This window comes from Strix aluco, chromosome 26 (assembly GCF_031877795.1).
Source record: "Strix aluco isolate bStrAlu1 chromosome 26, bStrAlu1.hap1, whole genome shotgun sequence".
Lineage (NCBI taxonomy): Eukaryota > Metazoa > Chordata > Aves > Strigiformes > Strigidae > Strix > Strix aluco.
This window is the reverse complement of record NC_133956.1, coordinates 1541845-1567594: the sequence shown is the minus strand read 5'-3', so window position 1 is coordinate 1567594 and position 25750 is coordinate 1541845. Positions and strand designations below refer to the sequence as shown.

Genomic DNA, 25750 nt, shown 5'->3' with positions numbered 1-25750 from the left:
GCTGGGCCCTTCCCACCCAGATTTTGCACAGTTTCACCTCTTTCAGATGAATAAAGACTCGACATTTTACGGACTAGACGAGCAAGGGATGTTAAGAATGAACTGGAACATAACTGCAAAATACAGCATGTCCAATCCAATTTTTCCTAGCAAATGAAATGGATCTGGTGGAAAATAAATACAGAACTTTCAGGAGCAGCATCCTTGAACAGTATTTGAGGGGGATGAAGAGATTTGAATAGATCAGCCCTTTACACCTCTGCACATCCCTCCTCCCTCCCCTAAATGCCATCTTTAATAGAAATAAATTAGAATAAATGATCAGCCCTTGCCTCCTAAAGACAGGTGGCAGGGTAATATTAAAAGAAATGAATAAAAATTCATTTAATGAGCATTGTTAATTAAACCTGGAAATCAAAGAGGTCTGAGTTGTGGGAATTCAGAGGAAAAATGAAAATGAAGGGAGCTGTAGCTCGGGGCAGGAAGAGTGGAATTAAATGCAACGTGGGGTTGTGTTTGTTAATGTCGCTCACACATCACGGTGTGTTGCAGCTGGGGGTAAAGGGGTTGTTCTCCGCTCGCACACAAATTACACGCTGCCACCAGTGGAAACTCCTGCGCGGCCACGGGCAGCTCCCGGCGGGTGGCACGGTGAGACCGCGGGGACCCCGCGGGGACACGGCGCCCCCCCCGCCCCGGAGCCCGGCCACGGCGTTGGGGGGGGGGGGGGAACCGTGTGCGAGTGCACGCGTGTGTCCGTGGGTGTCCGGGCGCCGCGGGTGTGTGTCGGGGTGTGCGTGTGCCTGCGCTGCTGCGCGGGGGCATCACCGCCCCGGTGTGGGAGTGGGCGGCCGCGTTACCGGTGGGGTGGGGGGGTCAATGGGGATCGCTCCGTGCCGCTGGCAGGGCCTCCGCGCCCTCCCCGAGCCACGCCGGGCCGCCCCGTCCGTGCCCGGTGCCCGGTGCCGTGGGCCCGCTTCGCCCTGCCCCGGAGGGAGGGTCCAAACAGGGGGAGGGATGGAGAGGAGGCAGGAGGGACGGCGGAGGGAGGGATGGAGCAGGGAGGGATGGAGCAGGGAGGGATGGCGGAGGGCGGAGAGGCAGGCACGCTGCTGCCGTTGATCCCCGGTTTCCCCTGGCTCTGTCTCGCCCGTTCTCCCGCCCGTCCCCTCGGGCAGGGACCCAGGCCCGGAGCACCCCCAGACACTCCTCTCTCTCCCCAGGCCCGGGCTCCCCGTTCCCCGTCGGGGAGGAGGGGGAAGAGCCCCGAGGGGGGAGCCCCGGTCTCTCCCGGTAGGACCGGCCCCGGGCCCCGCTCCGGCCGCCGTCGGGCGGAGGTTGCAGCAGCCGCCGGGGCCCCCGTTTCCTGCTCGGGTTAATAAAGTCAAACCGTCGAGCACCAGCGCGCTCCCGCAGCCCGCCCGCACCCCCGGGCCCTCCCAGCCCTCGGGGCTCGGTCCCCGGGGCGCTCCCCGACGGGGCTCTCAGGCGGCGCGGCCCGGGGCGGGGGGAGCCGGGGGTGGCACCGGGGAGGGGTGGGGGGGGGTCTGCGGCACCGTGCGACACGGGAGCGGGGCCGCCCGACGGCGCGGGGAGCGGCACCGGCCGCGCTCCCGGGGGCGACCCTCGCCCCCCGCCTCCCGCCGTCGGGAGCCGTCGGGGCCCCGCGGGAACGGGCGGCGCGTCCCCGGCCCCTCGCTCTGACGCGCGCTCCCGGCGCGGCGGGCGCGCCCCCGCCGCTATAACTGCCGTGCATGGAGTCGGGGCCGGCGCAGAGGAGCGGGCGGGCGATGGGAGACGCCGCTCCGGCGGGATAGAGGGGGGGTGGGGGGGGGGCGGGGGGGGGGGGGGCGGAGACGGGGGCACCCCCGGGGCCCGGCCCGCCCGGGGCTCGCCGCGGGCCCGCACAGATGCTGGTGCACAGCTACCCGGGCATGGTGAGTGCGGGGGGGGGGGACGGGACGGGGGTTTTGGGGGGCCGGGGGGCCGCGCCCGTCTCACCGCCGCTGTCTCCGCCGCCGCAGGACCGCGCCGAGGGGCTGCCCGGGGCACCGGCCGGGGCCCGTCTGCCGCAGCTGCCCGCGCTCAACCAGGCGCCCTACGGCTCGGCCCCGCCGCTCTGCCACACGCCCGCCGCCGACTTCCAGCCGCCCTACTTCCCGCCGCCGTACCCGCAGCCGCCGCTGCCCTACCCGCAGGGCCAGGAGCCCGGTTACCCGCATCTGGGGGACCCGTACGCGGCGCTCAGCCCCCTGCACCAGCACCAGCAGCCGGGCTGGCCCCCCCAGCGCGGCCGGCAGGACGAGGCGGGGCTGCTCTCGCAGACCCACCGCGCCCTGGGGCTCGACCCCCGCCGCGAGTACCCGACCGTGCCCCGACTGCTCCACGGGCTGCCCGACGGCGGACACGGCCTCGCCGACGGCCCGCTGGGCCTCCACGGCCTCGGCCACCACGGCATCGAGGACATCCAGGTAACGGGGGGCTGAGGGAGGCCGGGCGCGGCACGGCGGGGACCGATCCCGCCGCCGTCTGTGCGCTCGGAGTCGGGGGGCGGGGGGGGTGTCCCCGGCCGGGACGTGTCGGGCCCCGCGGCGTCCGTCCCCCCGGGCAAGGAAGGCCGTAGAGCCCGGTTACCGGGGCTCGTCCGTGCGCGAACGATCCTTCCTGGGCCGGGGGCAGCGGGTGGACCGGGCCGCCGCCGCTCTGTCCCCACGGCCCGAGCGGCCGGGGCCCGTTGGCACCGGGAGCCGCCGGCTGACGGCTCTTGCTTCGGTGCTTTCAGGCCGTGGACGACGGCGGGATGAACCTGCTCGATCAGTCCGTGATCAAGAAAGGTAAGAGCGCGGCGGCACCGCGGGACGCGGCACCGGGCCGGGCTCCGCGCCCCGCTCCCGCCCTCGGGGCTCCCCCCCCCCCCCCCCGCGTCGGGTTCCCCCCCTCCTCCGCGACAGCCGCCCCGCGGGGACCCTCCCCTCCCGTCGGGAAGGGGTCGCTGCTGTCCCCGGCGAGGCCGAAACGAAAGCGGCGGGTCCCGGCGGGCCAGCGCGGCCGTTCGCCCCCGGCCCGCTGGGCTCCCTCGGGCGGTACCGAGGCCGCCGCTCCTTCCCGGTACCGGGGACCGAGGGGCCCCGACGGGCGGACTCGGCTATCGGGGAGCCCCGGGGGTTCACCCCGCCGGCGGCCGCGGATGGTTTGCGTGGGAAGCCCCAGGGATGCCCCGGCGGGGCTCGGCGGCAGCTCCCCCAGCGCTCCCGGTCCCGCCGCCCCGGGCAGGAGCCCTGCGCCCGGCGGCGGGGGGGAGGCAGCCCAGAGCTCGGACGGGACGAGCGCTGGGCTACGGCGGAGCGCGGCCGTCCAGCGGGGCTCGTACCGGGGGGGAAGGACGCGTTTAACGGGGGCGAGGAGCTGGCGCCGCCGTAGGAACCGGTGCTGCCCGTCCCCGCGGCCGGGAGCGTCCCGCAGAGCCCCGGGCGGCCGCCCCCATCCCGCCGCTGCGGATCGTCCTGTCCCGTCCCGCCTCGGCAGCCATCCGGGCCTGCGGGGACGCCCCGTTGGCGGCTCCATAAGCGGGGTTTGGCTCCGGGGCACCGGGGCCCGGGGCCGCTCCCTCCCGGGGCCGGGAAGCGGAGCTGCGGGCAGGGACCCCGCACGGCTCCCGGTGCCTCCCGCCGCCTCTCCTAATTTACTGCCGGTTCTCCCCCACCTGCTAAACATCCCCCCTGCTTCCAGACAAAACCCCGTGGTGAAAACAGTTCAACTCCGTACAATATTTTTTTTCTAATAAAAACTTCACTGGGGCATTGCCGGGAGCGGGGGGGACGTGAGCGATCCCTGCGGCTGCTCGCGGCCGTAACTCCGGGGCCATGTTCGAGCGCTGCTCTTGGCTTCTCCCCGCGATTTTTTACAAAAATAGGGAGGTGGAAAGGACGTGTTTAATGCTGCTCCGTGGCACGGTCTCCAACACGGGCGGGCAAACGAAACGGCGGCCGCCCGTGCGGGCTCGGCGCGGGGGTAACGCGGGCAGGGCCGGTGCCCGCAGCCCAGCGGGGTTAGGGCTAGGATTAGGGTTAGGGCTAGGATTAGGGCTAGGGTTAGGGTGAAACGCCCGGGGGCAAGGTGGGGCTGGCTCCGGCCGGCCCGGCCCGGGCAAAACGCCGCTGAAACCGGGAGGTTTTAGGTCGTCGGCTGCGTCCGGGGCTGCAGCGAGTCCGGTCCCGGTCCCGGTCGCGGGCCGACGTTTCCCGTGACCCGGCCGCAGCCGAGCCCCCGGTAACTGCCCAGCCCCGATAATCCGGGAAAAATATCCCGATCGTGCGGCTCTTCCCCCGCCGACCCCGGTCGTTACACGGGGGGAGCAGTTCTCGGCGCGTTACAGCCCCTTTTGCAGGAAAATTGTTACGCGAAGAACGCAGCTTCATTACACGCGGCGTTTCAGTGGAGCATTAGTGACCGTAATTTTTTTTAAGCTTTAATTAGAACACACGAGAGGCGTTTCATTAAATAACCTTGCACGGGGAGCGGCTGCAACAAGCTGCGGGGTGCTGGTCGGGCAGGAGCGCCGGCCCCGCGTTTGCTGGTTTGTGTGTGCCAGCAGCGCTCGAGGTGCCTTCAGAAACCTCCAGCAGCGAGAATATTTGTCTGAAAGTTCGGTTGAAGTTATAGGGGTTTGGTTTTGGTTTGGTTTTTTTGGTTTGTTGGGGTTTTTTGGTTTTGTTTTTGTTTTGGTTTGGTTTTTTTTCCCCACTTCTTTTTTTCAAAACCCGCCATTACTTAGAAATTTTCGTCTCCCGTCGAGAGGATTTGTTGTTGTTTAGTGCCAGATTTGTGTCTGAAGACTCACTTTCGGACAAAAAAAAAAAAAAAAAAGAAAGAAAAAAGGAAATAACCCTGGCTGAAAAGCGGGGCCCGTGGGTGCAGGTCGTCCGCAGCCCCTGTGCCCGCGGCCACTTGCTCTTCCCGCTCCCGTTCTCTCGTTTTTTCCCCGCTGCGTTTGCAATAAAGACGCGAAGTGTATTTTGGGGAACAATCGGGTTTCGAGGGTGATGCGCTGCCACGGGGTCCCCGGCTCCGCTCGGCAGCTCGAAGCCCCGAGTTTGCTGGAGCAGCTGAGAAATCGATAAATCCAAAGTGTGTGGTTGCGGGGGGGGGACGCGGGCGGCCCCCCAGAGGGGCCGGGGGAGCGGCGGCGCGGCCGGGGCGGGGGCATCGGGGGCCGCATCCTGCCCCGCTGCCCGGGACCCCGCTCGCCCCTATTTCGGTGGCCGCGCTCCCCCTTCTTTGTCCTGGAAACGACGCCCCAAATCCAGCGAATGGGGCTCATAAACAAGCTGGGGGGTTATGGAAGCTGCAGTCGGGGAAGGGGGGGGGGCCCGAATCCCGCCGGTCCCCCCCGCGGGGACCGGGACAGGCCCCGGGAAGCAGCCGGGAGCGGCGGCTGGCGCTGTGCGGGTCCCCGAAATTACCGTTTGGTCCGTTGCCCTCCGCTCGAACCGGGCGAATGAATTCCCTTGCAGTCCGCTTATTTAATTTTATTTTTTTAAAAAAATATATAATACGGAGCGGTTCTTACTTCGCCGGCTCTGCCTGCTTTGAGCTGAGCCCCAGGCGAAGCCCCGGACCCCGCGGTCGGAATGAATTGCACCCTCGGAAAACAACAACAAAAAAAAATAATTTCACATATGAGAGAGATCCCGCGCGGTTTCCAGGCGGGGGGGGGGGTGCGGAGGGACAGCGGGGGGTTCTCGGGGCGCCTCGCCCCGTGGGGAGCGGGGGGAAACGTTAAAAAGCGGAGTTTGGCCATAAATCGCGCCGAGATCTCAAATACTGCACCGGGGATGATTAATCCTTGAATTCCTGACGGTATGGCCCTCGGACAGAAACCTGATCTGGATCTGTGCATGTGAAAACAGATAAATCTCACCTTAATTAGTTGCCGAGATACTGTTGTCCTGGTTCAACAAAATATTAATCACCTGCCCCGAATGTCTAAAGCCACCTTTTACCTCCTCTACTTGGAGGCGCTTTTAATTCAACCCGAGCGCAGGGGCTCCCAGTCAAAACCAGTACGAAACGGGAGGGAAGCGCCCGCAGCCCCCGGCGCTGCCCCCCCGCAGCCTGTCACCCCCCGCGCCCCCGCGGGGGGCTCCGGGACCCGTCCCGATAGCGGGGGGGGGGGGGGCTGGCATTACGGGGGTCCCCCCCTCTGCCCGGTGGTGCCGGGGTGGCCCTGGCTGCGTGTTCGCTTTTCCCCCCTTTTTCTCCTTAAACCGATTTCACCGGTTTCGCGGTTAACGGCGTTTCAGGGGATTTTTGTGACGGTGGGGGGCTGCGGCGCGCTGGTGCCCCCCGGGTGTGTTTTTCCGACCCCCCTTTTCCTGCAGGTGACCTCGAATTTAGGAATTTAGGAAGCGGCGGAGGGAGAGTAGAAAGTGGGCGGCGGGGGGGCCCTATCGCTTCAGCAAGGGCTCGGGGGAACGGCCCCGGGGTCCCCGTCCCGCCGCCCCGGTGGTGGCTGCGCGGGTCCCGCATCGCGGCGGGGGGGGCGCTGGGTCCCGCCGGGCGGGGGGGGGGCGACACACACAGCACCGGGAGGCAGATCCGGGCTAAAAACAGGCGCCCAAACCTCCATTTCCACCATTTCTCCCGGGTCTGGCTCCGGTTCGTTATTCCCGTGGCCCGTCCGAGGTCCGAGGGCTGGAGGTGTTGGGGGGCCGGGGGGGCCGGTTCGGCGGGGGGGGGGGGGGGGGGCTGTGTGTAGGGCCGGGATCTCACTTGGAGCGCGGGGAGCTGCGAATGGCACTGAAAAACCCAGGACGAGCTTCCCCCGTCGTGGCGTGACAAATAGGGGCTACGTTTAGCTTGGGACTGAAATGGCTCAAATCTTGGATTTAAAAGCAAAGCTTTTACGAGTATCTTTTGTTATGCCCCTTTGTTCGCTCTCCCTCTTGTTCAAAAGTATTTCAGAAATGGTTTTCTGTGTCTTTTTGTTGTTGTTTTACACGTTTGGGTTGTTGTTGGTTTTGTTTTGGCTTTTTTTTTTTTTTTCCTTTTTCCTCCCAAGCACTTATATAAGACCAGGAAGATATTTGACTTGAAAACAGTAAAAGTAACTCTGAAAAACTTTAGTCCGAGGCTCTGGCTGCTTCAGGCTACAGCAGCTACAGGCATTTTCTGCTCTGTTCACCTGCTGCCCGGGTGTTCAGGTGCCTGGGACAGCTACTCACGGCCGGGCATGAGACCCCCAGACAAAGGGCAGCCGGTGCTGCGGGTCCTTCCCTCGGCTGGGCGAGGAGAGGGCGATTTTCTGTTTATGAAATCAAGCGTTAGGCCACTGCGCTGGGTAGCAAAAAATCCTGCAGCTTGGACAGAAAATCAGGAGGTGGTTTGATTGCTTTGACATCCTTTCAGGATCAGCGGAAAGCTTCTGATAGAGCCTTTTTATAACAAATCAAAACACAAATCTCTTTCCCCGGCACCTGGAGCTGGGGGCATGCCGGGGTACAGGAGCAGCCCGGGGGGTCCTGCCGGCGGTGGGCTGGGACGAGCCGCAGGGGCCTGCGCACCCCGCTTGCGGGCAAGTGTTTTGGCTGCAGGATTTTACAACCCCGAGTACCGACGGAGTACAGGCAGAGCAGGGTGTAGCTGGCACCCAGGCGCGCGCGGCCCACGGGCGCTGCGTGGCTGGCGGGGACTGGACTCGCCTGGCTTCGCGTCGAGGCAGCAGGATTCGGCCGCTGCGTTCTCCCTCGGGTTTGTGACTTGTTTAACTTCCCGTCGGAGGCTTTTCGGCTGCTCCGGAGTGGCAGGGCTAGCGTTTCTGCTCAGGAATGTGGACCTGTTTGGCTGGATGCTGGACAGACAGATGGAAAGCTGTGCCTCAGAGCGCTCCGAGCCCACATTTAGAAATATTGCAAGAAGTAGCTGTCACTACTAAAGAATGCAGCAGAGGAGGGAGATTAAGACCGAGATCCTTAGATCCACTCGCCACCGCACGCGAGCTCCAGGTTTTGAAGCAAAACCTCCCCGTGGGCTTCGTGTGCGGGGCTGCTGGCGGGACCAGGGTGCTGGCGTGGTGGCCGCGGTGCCATTTCTCCTTTGTTTCAGTGCAGAGAGGAATTGAGCTGTAAGAAATGCCGCGTGAAGCCAGATGTGGCAGGAGAAAAAAAAAAAAAAATCCTGAAAGAACGGTAGATTAGATAAACATCATTTCCTGTGACGAGCCAGGTAATAAATGAGGTCATCCTGTAAAACACCTGGGGCTGCGAAGACACGGCTTTTATAAGACTGTCCGCGGCTGGGGGCGGCGGGGCTTGGACTCGGGGCAGACGCAGGGTGCTGAGCTCGGCTGGCGGAGCCCTCCCGCCTTCCTGCAGTTTCTCTGCTGCAATAGTTTGCCTGAGTGGGAAAAGGGGCTCACCTGGGACAAGCCGGGTCTTGACTGGAGGCTTTGCTGCCTTAGCGCCGCTCACAAAGGCTTTAAAGTTTAGACAAGCCCTCGCACACCCCACAAGATACAGCCTTCATCAAAACACAGTCACACCTCCCGATCCGGGCGCTTCTCCCTCGCGCACACATGTGTGCGTGGCAGAACACCTACTAATCAAACAGTGAAACTTAAAAGAAAGTTTTTACTCTGAACTGCATCCAGATCACCATTCCTCCATTAAAATTATATTTTTAATGTCCCATAATTGCACCAGGATAAAACCAGGTGTGTGTTCATGTGAGATAACACACACGGGTACCGGGGAAGGCGCTGGGCTTTGTCTCAACCTCCCCGGTGCCTCCCAGGCATGTGTTATCTCCAAGTTTCATGTACCTTGTCACGACTTACTGTTTAATTAGATGTTTTTAAATGAATTTTTTTCTTTGTTAGAAGTAAAGAGCAGTTCTTAAAGGGTAGGTTCAGAAAAGCCAGCTTGGGTTGCTTTTTGGCATGTGGCTTGTGAGTCAAACCAACAGCGCTTCTCTTCCCAGAGGTGGACCCCAAGTGAGGCTTCTCCACGGGACGGCACCGAGCGAGGCACCGCGGACACGCTGGGCTGGCTCTGGAGCACCTCCTCCCCCGTTTCTGGGGCTGTGAGAGATTTTTGCAGCTCGGTGACTTGGCCAGTGCTCGGCTGCCGCAGACCCTGCTCGTCGAGTTGCAGCCATCTGCGCTCGTGGGTGAAGGGGTTACGAGGGGCCGGCTGTCCCTGGCCACCCCATGTGCTCCCTCCGTAATTTGAAAAGCTGTGTAAAGGCACAAAAGCTTTTGGGGAAGAGGGAAGATCCTCCCGGGTGGCAGGTTGCTGCCACGCCACCGCCCCGGCTCCCACGGGGGCTGCTTTGTGCACCGGTGGGTTGGCATCGGGGCCCGCAGGAGCACCCTCGGCCAAGTGACATCCATCCTGCGGTGTTTGTCCCCACGTCAGCCCCGTCAGGAGGTGTCACCGAGATCTTAATTTTGTAGATGGTGCCATGCAGCAGGCACGCACCTCACTGGGGTCCCACGGGGCACCCACCCACGGGGCACCCGTTCACGTGCCTCCAGCCCAGGGATGTGCCCAGGGCCACACCAACTCTGCAGCAGAGCAGAGGCAAATGTAGATCATTCCTCCCTGTTTAGTAATATTCCAAGATACGTGATCTCAGAAAAAAAAATGTTTTCAATCTGTCTTAATTATTTGAAGAGCCTAAACAAGGTTCTCTGAAGTCCTAGACTAGCACCCTAACCACTGAACCATCCCACCCTTTCCTGTGTGATCCTAGGGAATTACTCATTCTTGCTGTCCTTCCATTTGTTTGTTTATTTTAATTCTTAATGGAGGAACTAATTAGCAAATGTGGATGTAATCCTTGGAGCTGCTGCATGCTGAGCTCTCGTCTCCATGCCCTGTCCGGGTATCGCCTTTGGTTTGGAGAGAGGTGAAGTGTTGTGGGTTGGTGGAAAAGAGCAGCGAAGCACAAGGGAGTGAGAAGGAAGCGCTAGAAATGGGCCCAGGCTACCCATCGCAATTAAATGTCCCCAGAATACAGGGTGCCCACGGCCCAGGAGCGAGGGGCTGAGTGGGACGAGGGGAGCTGTGAGCAGTTTCACCTTTGCAGCCTAAAAAGCCATCGCAGCTTCTGCAGCGTCTGCGGCGCGTGCTTGGGATTCCAGCCGGGCCGAGTCTCCCCACCCTCTATCTCAGGCATTTATCTGGCATCAGTCACCCAAGTGCGAGGCGCCAGGGAGCGAGGGATCGGGTCAGGCCCTATTCCCTCGGGACTGGTCGGGCAGGTCCCAGGGTGCAAGCGGTGTCCCCAGTGTGGTGGCTGCGTGGGGACGGCGCGTCCCCAGGGCGCCCCGGGAGCCGGAGATGGTCCAGGAAAAGCAGGGCCGCCGTCCTGGAGCTGGCGAGGCGTGAGCAGAGCATCTGACCGAGGGTATTCGGGGTTGCTTCAAGCACAGGCCCCAAGTTAGCAGGAGATGGGGGCAGCCGTTGAAGAAATGTCACCAGAGGGTTTGTAGCTGCTGCAGGAGCTGCGCCGCAGTCACCTGCGTGCAGATGTGCCCTGTCCCGGGCAGCCGGCTGGGCTCTGACACCGTTTCTGTGGCTGGTCGGAGTTGTTTTCCCCAGAGGAAGATGTGGATGTTGCTCCTTCCCGGCAGCTCCTCGCTGGCACCGGGGTTTTCTCTCGGCGTGTGCCCTGGCAGCTCGGGCCAGGCCGCGTGTCTGGCCGGGGCACGGTGCTGGCCGGGCTGCAACCCGCCCGCTTTGCTGGACGTCCCCCAGTACGCGGGTGTTAGAGACCCAGGGCATCTGCTGGGCAGGGAAAATTAAAAGTGTTTTTGCTGTGATAGTGGGCGAGCGGTGCCTCTCCCCGGAGCGATCCCCGGGCGAGCTGGCGGCTCCGCAGCGGCAGGTGAACCGGCAGATTTACATCTCTGTGGTCCGAGGCTCAGATCGAACCGCATGCTCTGCAGATTGGCAGCCAGTTCTATATGAAAAGTATTTTTCTATTATTATTCACGTCTAATCTTTGCTGAAGGGTCTTTTGCCCTTCAATAATCTAAAGACATTTTAACAAATTGATAGCAACGTTACCGTGGCTTGCACGGGATCCGCCGCCGCTCGCAAAAGACACTGCATCTTTGTTCTCCCTTTTTAGATTATGTAGATCCAAGCCACACAAATTCAGGCGCTTCTATAGGGAATACAGGGAAAACCTCTCAAGCATGTTACTGTAAAATGGATTATACTGTTTAAACACATAAAGATCCCGTAGACTGGTTGCCAAAATGTAATGGGAGTTTGTGCTGCTAAATGAATAAACCTGTGATGGTTAATGCCACAGGGCAGAGCCGTGGAGCGTGTGCGAGTCCGGCAGCGCTGGCTGCGTGCGGCACGGCTGAGCCGGGCTGCGGGGGACACTGGAGGAGAAACTTTCCTCGGCGTCGGCACGGAGCAGCACAGATTTCAGTTCCTTTGGCTTTAAATCCTCGGGCTCGCCAGCCTCCCGTTTCAGTTTCTTGCCTTCCCGACACCTGTGTGTTTTGTGCCGGGAAACACGTGGATTCTGTGCAAGCAGAGGCAGAGCTACACAGGTCCATCCAGAGCAGTCAGTCATTGAACTGAATTTTAAATAGTTATTTTTCCCAATGTAGATATGAAAGGGCTTAGCTGCAGATTCAGAAAAAAATAATTTTGAATTGGGGGGAGTGAAATAATCTGAATCACCGCACTAAACTGGCTTTTCAAATGAAGTCGGAGGGGTACGAGTGAGAAGTGCCGCGTCCGGGGAGGGGACGGGGGCTCTGCTGTACCAGAGCAGCTCTTTCAACGAACAGCAGAACCCTCGTGCAGTAAATATCTGCAAATACACTTCAACGTTCAAAAGCAGAATCGAAATGCTTTTTCATTCATTTGCTGTGAAGGCTCAAGCGCTTGGGTTTCACTCGTTGGGAGGATATTTTAATCATTAATATTCGCTGCTTTCCAGCGGGGTATTCCTGAGGTTACTCTTCAGGCTGCTACATCAGAGGCTTCCCAGACAGCACGGCCCAATCCATAACACGAAGTACGGCAGGGAAATGCGTGGGAACTCACAACAAATTGTTTGTGAGCAATTTCCAAAAAATCCACAAAATATCCTGAGCAAGCAGCACATTTGAGGCCGAGTCATTCCTGAATGGTAAAGCAGGGAAATGCATTAGCTGAAATTATTAATTGCAAACTGCTTACTAATCCCCTTCCCAGTCCTGAAGGAGCACAGGGTGCTTTTGCAAAGGTCTGAGTAAATTTTGTTTTCATATTGATTGGCCGTTTCTATCGGACACAACGTACGAAGCAGGTACCGCCCTTAACTGAGATGTTGTATCCGCCGCTCTCGGGGAAGCTGAACCTTCCTGCCCCACCGACCCGTCCCAAAGCTCCCCAGGAGACACCTGCTGTGACACACGGCGGGTACTTCGCTGGGTAAAACAGAGGCACAGAAAGAAAAATGCAATTAATATCACAAAGCACCTTAACATTTAGTTCATAACCTAATGTATGGAAACACAATGTTAAGTATGGGAGCTTTGCATAGGCATGGGACCTCTCCTGATTAGCTTTCTCATGGGAATAGTTTGAGGCTGCCGACTTGTATCCCTGCTCCCTCTCTTCTTCTGAGGGTCCGAGATCCATTTCCCTATCGGGACTCAGCAATCTGGAAAACCCAGAGATAAAAACAAGATTCTTTCCATCCTTCCATTTGAAAAGGGCCTTCGAGCCGATTACGGCGTTTCCTAGAGAGGCTCTTTGACGTGGGGACTTGGTTCAGGTTGTGCATTCAAGATAAAGAAAATACCTGTATAATCCCCTCTGGGAAGAAAGGATAATTACAGACTGTGGGTTTGAAATATAGCTGATGGCACTGACCTCCTTCCCTGGACCATCAATAAATACCTCTCTGCTGAAACACCAGGAAATTGAAGCAGCTGAACTCTGCAGCACCTCCTCAGTGAAAAAGGGCTTTTAAAGGGATGGAGCAGTTGCCTCTGGCTCACACCCACATGCAGATACTTCTTTATATATGTATCTCTGTCTTCTAATTTACATCAGAGACATTCAAACGAAGGTTAGATTAGTTCACTGAAAGCTCTTCCTGAAAGACAGCAGTAATCCCTCGCCTTTCTGGAGCACCTTTCATCAGGGGCTACGCACAAACATCCACCAGCTGGAGCTCCCCACCAGGGCAGAGCCCCAGGGACCCCCCCTCTCCTGCAGGGAGCAAAACCGGGGGGGCTGGGGGCCATCACCACCGGACCTGCACTATCACGGGAGCAAAACCTCAGCAGCTGCAGCGAGGAGCAGCCGAAACAGGTTTGCATGGTGCAGGTGTCCCCTGGCAGGGCAGCACGACTCGGCCTCCCGCAGCCTTTTTTTGGGCTGACCTGAACCTGCGGCGATGCCCGAGCTGGCCGGTGCACGGGCCTGGAGAGGGACGGGGGGCTGAGATGCTTCTGGGGTGTGACAGCGCTGTGCCTGAAGAGGAGAGATTGCTTTGTCCCAGGTAGTCTCCTAAAAGGATTAACTGATACCCCTTTAAAATGCAATCTAAACTGTCGCACACTCCCACTTTTGAAAGAGATGTTGCAACAAAAGCTCCAGTATCCAGGGATTCCGTGTTGCTGAGGAGGAGGATTTACCTGTAACGTATCTAAGGAGAGAAGAAAACAGACTTGTAAGACGGGCAGCGATTTGCATGTTCCCTCTGGACTTGTTTTTCCCCTCACAGCACCCCGAGCTCCAGCTGGAAATGGAACTGAACAAATAACACCACGATAAGCAATTCAACTTCCAAGCACCACAAATTTTCCTGCTTACAAATCATTTTGCAAGCAGGTAACACATTTCTCATACGGAAATGAGTCAGTACTTCACCTTTTTATTTTTGTAGGTAAAGTCTCTTTTCCCTTAAACCCAGAAGCTGATGGTGCGTGGTCAGCCCGCCAGCACGGGCTCCATGATCCTGCAGCTCCCGGCAGCACCCGCACGCAGAGCCTGAGTCTGGGCTGCAGATGCACCTTTTGTGCTGAATAATTCCATGTAAAAGTGGCCGTTTGCAGGAATCATAGTGGTAATTTCAGACACAAACATTTGTGAACGCAGATGAGGAAGGAGAGGGAGCGCAGGAGCTCGGGGATGGAGCATCGTCACCCTGGACCACGCGGGAGAGGGACGACGAGGCAGCAGAGGCACGGGGCTGCGGATCGGCCCGTGCTGAAACTTGTCAGGGAAAAGCAGGAAATTCTCCAAGGTTTTCTAGCTCCCTGGCTAACAAGCCTTTGAAGAATGGGTTTCTTTTTCTCCTTTGTACCTGGAACTTAAAAGCTGAGGGACCCACCTCTGCAAACCAGAACAAAAGTGTCAGAAACTTTATGCTTTATCTTGGGACACCTCGAAGGCACAAAGCTCCTTACTCCATCCCCTAGATTCACAACTGAGCAATCATCAGCTCAGTGGTTCTTCTCTCTCCCCCTGCTGCCCAGTATCTCCCGAAAAGCCCTCACAGAAACAAGGCTGTGGCATCCCATCACACCTGCAGCATCGCTGGAGGTGTCAGGATGGGGATTGCCCTTCCACGCCTGTCTGCCTCTCCAAGGAGCATCATCGCGCCCCGTGCTTAGGCGCTGGACCAACTCCTTCTGGCTACATTTACCACCCCGGGACTTCTCACCTGGAGAAATCTTTCATCCGGGGATCACTTGGCAAGTTTTAATTGGGTATCCCAGCATCCCTCCTGGGTAGATATTATTGTCTCCATTTTGTTGCTGGAGACAACAAAAGCCCGAGCTGGGGAGGTGACCTGCCCAGTGTTATAAAACAAATCCCTGGCAGAGCAGGGAGCCGGCTGCAGCCGTGCCAGCCCACGGGCTTCCCAGGCTGGGCAGGACACAGGGAGATGACCACACACGGGCAGGATGCTCCCCAGGTCAGGAAAGTCAAGGGATGAAGCCTTTGGTGTTCTTGGAAACCAGGACCTGTTTTGAAATCACGCTCTCTCTCTAAATCAGAGGTTTTCATGCCACAGCAAATGGAGTTGTGTGAGTTTCATCACCTGACAACTACACCCAAGCTACTTTTAAAAGACAAACTAGACCCGACTCAGCCCAAAAAAGGCAGCTCTGATGGGAGATCACAAGCCTGGCGGGTTCAAAGGGAAGAGGAAGCCGCATGTATCTGCTGCGCAGCACCAGGGCAGGATTTGGCGCCGCTCTGCGCTGCTGCTCCGTGCGCTCGTGCAACGTATGATGTACTGCGGGTGGTACCTGCCTCGCAGCGTCAGAGGAGGCAGCGAGATGCTGAGCCTCGTGGAAACGCTTCCTCTGACATTATGCAGATGAAACGAGGATAGTTTCCCTTCCCACGCTCAGCAAGGCATTGTACGCCTATTATTGACACGCTGCCGTCCTCAGCGGCTGACTTCCACATACAAGAGCATCGTGAGACAAGATGAGGCGGTGACAAATATTTCACAGTGTTAAAAAGGAAGTCTGGAGTTACAAAAGCAGAGGCCGTTTTTAATCAGTTTTCTATAACTATTGCCTGAGCATTAGGAAGCGTTGTAAAGCCTGGATTGCTTATAAAGCATTCCCACAGACCAGAAGTGCACGCATTCAGATCATGCCCATATGCCTGATCTTTGGTAAATCATTTAACTTGTTCTGTGCCTCAATTTTCCCCAGCTGCAACAATGAGCCAGCTCACACAGGCTCTGGGAGCGAGTTAATGACTCAAGTGGCTGGTCCTGTACCAGCACTGGGCTGGGGATTAGCAACGTGTGAAGCTCTTTGAGGTCTGTCAGCATCAGCTTATTTCAGAATCGGTTTTGCCTTTCAAATCAGCCCCCTCCGACACTCGTGCTGTGCAGCCCTGCTGCTCCCTGGCCCAGCCACAGCATCCCCAGGACCAGAGGCTCCCCGGGCAAAACATTTCACTGAGGCTTTAGTTTGTGAAATCCTCAGCTGAGCTCACCTCTACGCGAGGAGCTGAGTATCAGCAACACCGGTCAAGACCTTTTGGATTTGCTGAATTAGAAGTAGCGGGATTAATCTGAACTAAGCAAGCCTCCCATGGGGAAAAAACCCCTCAGGAGCGCCTGGCAGCTAAAGAAAGAGCAAAAAAGCTTTAGGGAGACTAAGTGAAGCAACCAAGCCTCAACGACTGAGGGGTTTCAGGGAGCAGACTAAGATTTTTTTTTAACTTTCCTCTGTGTAGACACACCTACGTTCTCTCCAGTAACACCCTGCCAGCACCGTGCCCAGGGCTTCGGTCCCTCTCCGCCATCCCCAGCTCCCTGGGTGACACTAACCTGCTTGGCAGCTCATTTTCTCAAAAGCCCCCCCACTCACAGCATTTCTGGCTTAAACAAGTCTGCCAGCGGCACAGCACAGGCGTTCACCCTCTGGCTCCCCCAGATCCAGCTGCGTCTCTGCCACGAGCCTCCTGACCAGAGGCCACCTGCACCGGTGGGTCCGGCGGCAGCTCCTGGCTTTTGGGAAGAGCCTTTCCCCAGCGCTGCCGCAGGCTCCCCAGCTTCACCCATCTATCGCACAGCTTGCAGAGCTCACACGGGGCCAGCTAGGAAATAATGAGGAAATAATAATAATAATAGCAGATAGTGAAGATGGACATCAGAGAAAAAGACCTCACACTCCTCAGGAGTTTTCTGAGCAGTTGCTAATTGCCTCGTGTTCCCTTCTTCTCCTTTCTTTGGCTGAATCAACCCAAAGACAGCCTTGCAGAGGGAGGGGCAGCTTGTGTCCTGCCCTTTGTAGCTTCCTGGGGTGGGGTGACCCAGCTGAGCCCTGTCCCTCTCCTCAGGCAGGGCGCAGAGGGAGGGGGCCAAGCACCTGGGCACCCGGTGGTTTGGGCACCAGCATCTAACCCTTCCCTCGTCAGCCTGCATCACGCGTCGGTCCATCACTGTATGAACGAGCATCTCTGGGGTGTGTTTCTGCTGGAAACCCCATCCTCCACGGTCCTGAGTGGGAGCTGAGCCTGCCCAAGCTGTGGGAATGAGCAGGGTGAGAGCCGGCTCACTGAGGTAAAGTGCCAAGGACAGGGCCAAACCCAGGAAACCTCAGACGAGGTGACCAGTGCAGGGACACTGACGTGACATATCTATTCCCAGCTGCAAAGCCCCGCGTGGGGCTCAGGTCTGTGCCTTGCCCGGCCGCTCCTCCGCTCGGGCACGGCGGCACCGAGTGCCTCCCACTCACTATTCAGCGCCTGGCGCCCAGAAACCTCGTTGTGAAAACCCCGTCTCTGCTCCGGCGGTTTATTTCTCTGCCCCGTGGCTCGGAAGAACCCTCGACACGAGGCTGTGCGGGGCCCAGCGGGGCCGGGCGCCTGCATGCACCTGTCCCTGTGTGGAAGGGGCCCGCGGCTCGCGCCCGCGGGAGTCACCGGGGCGTTGGGCTGTCGGCCGCGCGCCGTGCCGACCCGCAACGGTCTCATGCTTCCTTCTTGTCTGCAGGCTGGCTCAGGTGCTCCGATCACCTGCTGCTTGCGGGAACAGGAAAGCAGCAACTGAAGATCGAGGGGGACTTTTGGTTTACTCAGATGACAAGAGACAATTTTGGTTCCCCAAAAGCCAAGGAAACAAAGCTGTCAGGCTTTAATGGTAGCTTGTCTCCTTCCTGCAGCATGTTTATGGGCAAACAAGCTGCAGATCAGACCAGGCAAACAGCAGCAGGTGAGGCCAAATAACAATAATTAATAATTAATGGCAAATGTGGCTATGTTTATTGTTGTTGTATTGAGGCAACGTTGTCTAATGGATGAAGCACTGTTACAGGACTCAAGAGACCGGCTCAGTTTCCAGCGCTGCCACTAACCTCTGCGTGATGCTGGGCCAGGCACCCGTTCCGTGTGTCCCTTCGCAGGCCGTGAGCCTCGCTGCCCAGGGTGCGAGGTCCCCCGTCCCATGCCTGCACGTGCCGAAGGTGTCGGGGCTCTGGCCTCGGCGCAGAAGAGCAAATATTCACGTTCAGTGCCGGGTGCCCGGTGCCGGTGCCTGCATGGTTTGCTTGTGGCACAGAGCAGGGCTGACCCGACCTGCTCTGGGCATTAACCTTCGCAGCGGGAGGTTCTGGGTTACAGCTTTTAAGGGGATTTGTTTCTGACAGTAGCATCATTCCTAAAAATGCCAGTACGTGTTTCAAACGTGTCGTGGTGTCTCCGTGCTGTGCATCGGCATCCATCCGTGCCTCCCCACCGCCCTCCCCGCACGCTGCCGGTGCGCGTGGGGCGACTCGCAGACACGCCGGGGCCGGATGGGACCCACCTCCAGCCCGGTTCTCCCTGGGCTCCGGTGGTCGCTCCCACTGGTGCCGGCGGGGTTTCCCCCTGCCCAGCTGCCGTGTTTCACCGGCGTGTGCGGCGAGGCACAATTCCCCTCTCTCCTGCATGGCCCTTCAGTCCCTCGTGTGTGTGTGCAGGTCCCCGGCCACGCATGCGGCTGGAATGCACGTCACCGCATGATTCCAGGCATGCGCAAATACGCGAGTGCATAAATTATAAATTATAAATCACGCAGAGCTCTTCGTGGACAGACAAAGTAGGTGATACTACAAGCAACGCCTGCTCTCCAGGGGGGTCTGGTTTGGGGGTGGCCCTTGCTGCAGCAGAACCCACGTCTGCTGGGTTACCTGGACCTGAAGTGACAGACGCCTTGGCAGCAATGCATGGATATTTGTAAAACACGCTCTGAGGTTTTATTTTAAGGGTGGCCCCTAGAGACAAATCTAACCTGTTCTGGGACTGTGGAAGAAAGCTTTGAAGTTGCTGCTTCCTGGAAATAGCTCTGGTTTCCTACGTCTCATGGTGACGTTCCCATATTTGTTCTTCCCTGAACATCCCTCAACCAGCTACAGTCGCGGCAAATGCCAACACCGCAGCTGCTGGCTCCGGCCGGGCACCAGTGCATCTCACCCTTCAGTCCCCTCACTTTGTTCAAGTTTCATGCTGAGAGGAAACTTAATGTATTTTAGCTCCTTTCCATTCATCTTTTAGTCTTAAAACATTAACCATTTTTATGTAACATGTGCTACCTTTTTATTGCCACACTAACAAGTTGTTGAGCTGTATTTACAATATGCTGATTGTAAGCGTCCCCTAATAGGTCCAGTCTACGTACCCTCCCCAATTAATTTTCGGGTTTTCTGTTTCATTTTGGGCATGTGTATTTCCTTTATAAAACCTGCATCTCGCCCTGGTATTCGTTGCTGCGTTACTTGCAGGAACCCTCTGAATGTGCATTGTGGAACAGTCATTACCGAGGAACCACAAAGAATGCCAGGGCTGAAACGATCTGGGGCGATGGCATTTGCAGTCCTCTTTGGATTCTTTCAAAACCCGCTTTTTTCCAGAGTTAAATTGGTTATTAATTTCAGAACATAAAAGCCAAGGAGATTTGGCACAAGTTTCAGCCACAGTTTTAACCTATAAACCTTTATTGCGTCTAAGAACATTTCTTACTGGAATGACGTATGGGAAAACCGTGCCCACCTCACCGCGGCTGCGATGCCACGGGCCCGATGCGATGCTGCAGCCACCGCTGCCTCTCTAACCTCTCGTGGTAACTGACTCTTGCCCCTTAAGTAAACGAAAGTCTGTGCTGGATTAATTGGGTTTGCTCTTCTCAAGCTTCCTTTAAGCCAGGGATGATGAAAGTTTAGGGCTGTGGCTTGTTGTGGGGCCAATCCCAAAGCTGAAGTCAGAGAACCTCTTTCTGCTGGTCCCTGTGGGCACGTACTGGCACACACGGCCCGTGGCCGCCCCAGCATCGCCCGGGCTTTGTGCAGGGCACGGCGGCCGGAGCTCAGCCCCTGGCCCGTGGGACGCAGCCGTGGGCCTGTGCGGAGCCGGGCTGCAGCTGCCATCCCGTCCCAAACCGGGAGAGGAACCAAGCGATGAGCCAGCGCTTGGCCCTGCCAGCGCACCCCCGGAGCAGACAGGGAGGGGAGGCTGGTCACAGGGCCAGACAGCGATGCTGCGGACAGCCCTCAGCCTTCCAGACCAGCCCAAAGCCTTGGGCTTAATGACAGTAGAGCTGGGAGGCGTGGGAAAGCGGGCGAGAGCAGAGTCCAGGCTTCTTCCATTTTTTCTTTTTCCTTTATCGAGTTTAGTGTCATCACTCCACCTCTCCTCTTTTATTATTCTTTTATTTGTCTCCCAGTGCCCATCCCCTCGAAGGCCAATGGCACCACCATTTCCACCCTGTCCATGAACAAAGACGGCTTGATCGGAGGGGTGACGAATCCCAACGAGGTCTTCTGCTCCGTGCCTGGCCGCCTCTCTCTTCTCAGCTCCACCTCCAAGTACAAGGTGACGGTCGGGGAGGTGCAGAGAAGGCTCTCGCCCCCCGAGTGTCTCAACGCCTCTCTCCTCGGCGGAGTCCTCCGCAGGTAAGCGGCTCCTAAGAGCTCTGGGCCAGCCCCAGGACGTGGGGCTGCGCCGTGTGCTGAAGGCAGGGGTAAGGCTGCAGCAAGCTTTGTGTTCAGCAGCAGCTCTTACCTCTCAGAGTAACGGAGATGAGAAGTTCTAGGGTGTGGTATATTGGGCAATAGCATTTTTGTTGCTTTTTCTTCTTTCCTTTCAAACCTAAAAGCTTAAACTGGAATTAGTTATAGTTATTTTAACATTAATTACGTTATCATTTCTTCCCCTCATTGTTTTTGCTTTTCAGAGCAAAATCAAAAAATGGGGGTCGGTGTTTAAGGGAAAGGTTAGAGAAAATCGGACTAAATCTACCTGCAGGAAGGCGCAAAGCTGCCAACGTCACCCTGCTGACATCCCTCGTGGAAGGTAAGAGTCGCTCTCCACTCCCGTGGAGGATGGGAGTGCCAGAACTTCAATACCCTTCATTTGCAGCTTTCCACAAACAAGAGCACTTAAAACAAGTCTGCGGCGGTCACCACCGACTGAGACTGGAAATATCCCTGTGCAAGCCTCCATGCTGATTCAAGCATGTCTGTCTTCCCAAACTCAGACATTTCTGTCGGACGAGTCATATCCCATGGGAAGAGGCATCTACAGCCTGAGCGGGGCCGCGAGCTTCGTTTCGGCTGTAGCTAAGTGTACTGATCGTTTCTGTGAACTACTTCTAGTAACGCTTAGTCGGGTTCACAGAAAACAAATACAAAAAAGCTTGAATAAAGCTGCCAAGAATTTAGCAGCTGCTCCGTAGCCCCGTGTGCCCACTTCGGACACAACCGAGGTGCTGCCGACCGTGCCGCCCTCGGGCAGCACCGACCTGTTCTGTCCAGGCTCCGTCACCACACTCAGGTCTGGGTCTTGTCTCCCATAAGGAGATGCCCCATATCCGAGTCCTGTCCTCCTCCCCTGGGACAGCAGGGGACAAGTGAGACATGGAGGAGATGCCGCACAGCTCTGAGGTCTTGCAGGAGGAGGTAACGTTCGTAGGAGCAGCCCTGGGAGCGCGGCGTTAAGGGCAGAGTACGGAGAACGCGGCCTGCCCTGACGTCTGAGGTGCCCCTGCTTAAAGCCGCTTGTTTATTCGCTCCCCTCCTACTTTTTGCACTATGGAAATGATGATGTCGCCGCTGCATCTTGGGAGAAAAGGACACGGGGTGCAAACAAATGCAATGACAGCTCTGACTCCCTTCGAGCTTTGGAATCCATTGTGTTTGCACCCAGCGTGTTGGAGGCAGCTGCCTGCAGTTTCTGAATAGAAAATCATCTCCATTGTTGCCAGCAAATTAAATGACCCGCTTCATTAGGCGGAGGTTGTTACTGAGGGCAGTTGGTTCGTGCTGAATGAAAGGCTGATTTCCATGAAAAGAAAAGAAAGAAAAGAATGAAAGAAAGAAAGGAAGGAAGAAATGTACATTTTGATTTCAGGTGGCTGCCGATGTTTTGGTTACTGCTTACCAGCTCATAGTAAATAAAAGAGTGGTGCCATGTGTGCTCGATGGATATAATTTCCTCCTGCACGTAAGTGTTATGGCACTGGGAGCTGTTTCACCCAGAGGAAGGTGCTATTGCATTGTCATTACTCAGCGTGCAGAAACTGACTTGTGCCCCTGTGCCCCAGGCACCCTCTGTCTTGGACATTTGCTGTCCTGGCTTAATTTGTTTTCTCCCCTCTGCCTTCCAATGTCTGTTCATTTAAAAAAACCACTGGGTGTTTTTTTGAGTGCTGATGCTATACTTTTTCTCACACTGACCCAGAGCCACTCCTAGAGATGGGGAAAATGGGTACTGGGAGCACAGGGAGCACTACGAGGGCTGCAGGTAGAAACACAGCTGCCTGTGGGAGCCCTTGCCACCTACACCGAGCACTTGCCCTCTCGTGGGCCCCTGCTTCATCAGTAGCTCCAGCACGGACCCCGGGGAGCAGCAGGGCCACAGTTCAGCTTCAGAAACATCCTGAAGCTCTCAGAAAGAGGTGTGCATTCAGACAGGCCTCTGGGGCCCCTCTGCCTGCCGTGGCCTCCTGCCCCACGAGCGCTCTCCCCCAGCCTCTCCTCCCCGGGGCTCTGACTCGCTGTGGCTTTAACACCACTCTCAAAAGCTGAACTGCCTCGTCCCCTCCGCTGAAACCTCTCTAAGCCAGCATCCAAATTGCCTTTAAAATGATCAGCTGTGTAGCCACTCACACACACTCATGGAGGAAATAAATCCTGGCTCCAGCCTTGGCTCTCACCATGAGGTCACACAGCCCTTTTTTATTGTCACCATAACTGTTTTTCAGCAGCTATTACTTTGTGATTGTTTTTAAGCTACAAACAACTGCAGCGCCAATTCTCCAGGTTTACCTTATTTGCTCCTTCTTTGGAGGAGATGAAGTGGAAAGTATTGTCATTATACGGGAAGCACGGACACTTTCCCCATAACGTGGCTTCCCAGCCTGAGCTCTGGGAGGGGGGGAGCCTGTGAGGGGATCTAGGTTAATGCTCTCAGGATGGATGGTCTAATACGTGTGAGCAGCGGGGGGGCAAGTCAAATTAGCTCTGCCTGCCCGACCGGGATTTCGGGTGTTGGGCATGATCAATTGCCATCAGCTCTGATTATTTCCACGGGGATGCCTGGAGATGGATCAATTCCATCAATGGGTGGGCATTTCCGCGGGGTGATGGATACGCTGCCTGCGCGTCCAGCCCGAGGGCCCCTGCTCGCTGCGGGAGGATGTGGACCCCTTCCTTCCACCCGTTTCTCGCATCCCCATTTTGTCTAGTGGTCACGGGGCTAAGGTCGCTTTTTCACCCTCCAGCCCCTGTTTAAACCTCTGCTCAATTTGGAGAGGCCAAGCAGGAAATTTTGGAAGAAGCAGGGAAAGAAAGATGCAGAAAGGGAAGTGCCCGAGAGAGAAACACCTCTGCTGTTCTTCCTTTTGGAGCAGTAGCCCAGAGATTCACACCTCATCCTGCTCGAACTCCAGCACCATCTTCATGCCTTTTTAAAAGCTAGCAAAGGAACCAGCTTCTGTTCAGAGTTGGCAATGGTCCGTTTGGACCCATGCAGACTGTCTTACAGACAGGTCTAAGAAACCCAGTGGTGTCTCTGCACCAGCACAAGAGCCAAAGGTGGGGAGAGCTCTTGGGTGGCACCTGGGAAAGGGAAGTGCTCAACTCCCAGGAGAAATAAGGCCCATCGGTGAGACGGCCGAAGCTGCTGCAGAAGGCGCTCCCCTTCCACGCAGGTATTGACACAACTTGTTAATCTGTCCTGCTCGTAGGCGAAGCCGTTCACCTGGCTCGGGATTTTGGGTACGTGTGCGAAACGGAGTTCCCAGCCAAGGCGGCGGCAGAGTACCTGTGCCGACAGCACTCCGACCCCACGGAGCTGCACACCAGGAAAAACATGCTGCTGGCTACCAAGTGAGTACAGATGGCAACAAGCCACCAGTGTGTTTGGCATCTGCAGCCCAGAAGGGCAGCATTAGCCCCGAAAGCTTATTCTTCTGCACACAGATCTGAAAGGTGTGCAGTGAGGTGACTAGTTAGCATGGATTGAAGGGCTTGCTCCCCCATGGGAGAGGTGAACCTCAGCCCAGGGAGCGTTTGGGCACTGCCACACATGCCCCTTCGAAGCTGCACCAGCTCCGACTCTGCACCCGGGGGCTTTCCCCAGGCTGGAGCTGAAAACTCCAGGAGGGGAGGCAGCTGCTCGGGCGGGGAGCGGGAAAAGAGACCCCAAACACACCTATGTCCCTGCAGCTGCCTGACAGCATTTCTAGTAACACAAACCTCTCTCTTTCAGGCAAATTTGTAAAGAGTTTGCAGACTTGATAGCCCAGGATCGCTCACCGCTGGGGAACAGCCGCCCTTCACTCATCTTAGAGCCCGGTGTCCAGAGCTGTTTGACTCATTTCAGCTTGATAACCCACGGCTTTGGGGGCCCAGCCATCTGCGCAGCGCTCACAGCCTTCCAGAACTACCTGGTAGAGTCCCTTAAGGGGCTGGATAAAATGTTCATGAACAGCACAGGGAACGGGCACACGGCCGGAGACTCCAAAGCGTCAGAAAAAGAAGTGAAGCATCGGAAATAACGTGCTGTCTCCCTCCCTCTCCGCGGTGGGAGCTTCCCCCGGTTGCCATAGATAGCGCAGGGTGGGAAGGATGATCCAGTGCACTGTTTTCTGAACTGCTACATTTGAACTTGGGATGAAACTCGTAAAGCAAACAAAGAAAAGACAAAAAAGAAGATTTAAAGAATTTAAGAAGAAAACAACTCTAATGGACATAGTGAGATTGAGAAAACAAGCCAGGTTGATGGCTTTTGGGTTTTGCCTTTTTCTTTTTTTTTTTTTTTTAAATTGTGGATGCAGGAAGCCAAGTCATGTGCAATTTTATTTTGTTTTTTAAAAACCCATAGTGAAATCCTGACATGCTCCGGGAATTTGTTCCAACTGAAAAACTGAGAAGAAAGAGCAAAAGCCTCATCAAGGCAAGAACCAGAGGCACGAGCAGCAGAGGGCAGGGAGTTGGATCGCTGGCTGTACCTGGATTTATCAGCTGGTTTTGACAGGCAGACACAGAGGAAACCTTCCTATTTCCCCACCTACAGCCCAGTCCTAAAGCCAGGCCAAGAGAAAATTGCCAGCAGAACTGCTTTGGGGTTAAAGCAGTTTCAGACTTCGTTTACAGTCTTCAAACGGAGACTCAAGGCAGATTTTCCCCCGGGCTGAGGAGCCCCGACGAGGGGAGGAACAAACCGCACAGCCGATGGTTCCCAGGGCAGGAACGGCTCGAGGAGAGCCTTCCCAACTGCTGCGGTCACAGCTGGGGATAAAGCAGGTGAAGTTAAACCCAGGACTAATTAAAACTCCACAACCTACAGATAACAGCATACAAGTTTCTAAAATTAATAATAATTAATAAAGCACAAGGAGCAGAACTTGAACCAGGCCAAACTGAACTGTTCTAAATCTGTATATATTTATTTATGTGTAATTAAAATCTGAAAGTTTTAAAATGTCCAGTGCAAGTTATTTATATCAAATTGAGTTGGTTTTTTGTTTTGCCTTTTTTGTTTTGGGGTTTTTTTTTGAAAGATGAAAGTCTTTGGATTTTCTGCCATTAGGAATGGGAATGAAGTTTTGGATACACAAAACTGTAGCATGGACAAGATAGGCTGTGATGATAATGACTATAGAAGTTCTGCAGGATTTTGTACTTGCTGTTGTTTCTCTTAATGCTGCAATAGATGTACAACACCCACACCACAATGTCATTCTCATTATCTCAATAAACCTCTTTTTATTTGAAGAAAGC

At 56.6% G+C, this 25750-nt stretch overlaps 1 protein-coding gene across 2 annotated transcripts; it reads left to right on the top strand.

Moving 5' to 3' along the window:
* Positions 1 to 1867: 1867 nt before the first annotated feature.
* On the top strand, positions 1868 to 25750 carry TFAP2E (transcription factor AP-2 epsilon). Of its 2 annotated transcripts, XM_074850933.1 has the most exons (8): positions 1868 to 1937; positions 2025 to 2471; positions 2783 to 2834; positions 17488 to 17706; positions 20191 to 20419; positions 20701 to 20819; positions 23713 to 23854; positions 24237 to 25750. In XM_074850933.1, the coding sequence occupies exons 1-8, from the start codon at positions 1911 to 1913 to the stop codon at positions 24523 to 24525; spliced, it is 1524 nt and encodes a 507-aa protein (XP_074707034.1). In that variant the 5' UTR covers positions 1868 to 1910; the 3' UTR covers positions 24526 to 25750. The 2 variants fall into 2 exon arrangements, with proteins under 2 accessions (XP_074707034.1, XP_074707035.1); XM_074850934.1 differs by lacking the exon at positions 17488 to 17706.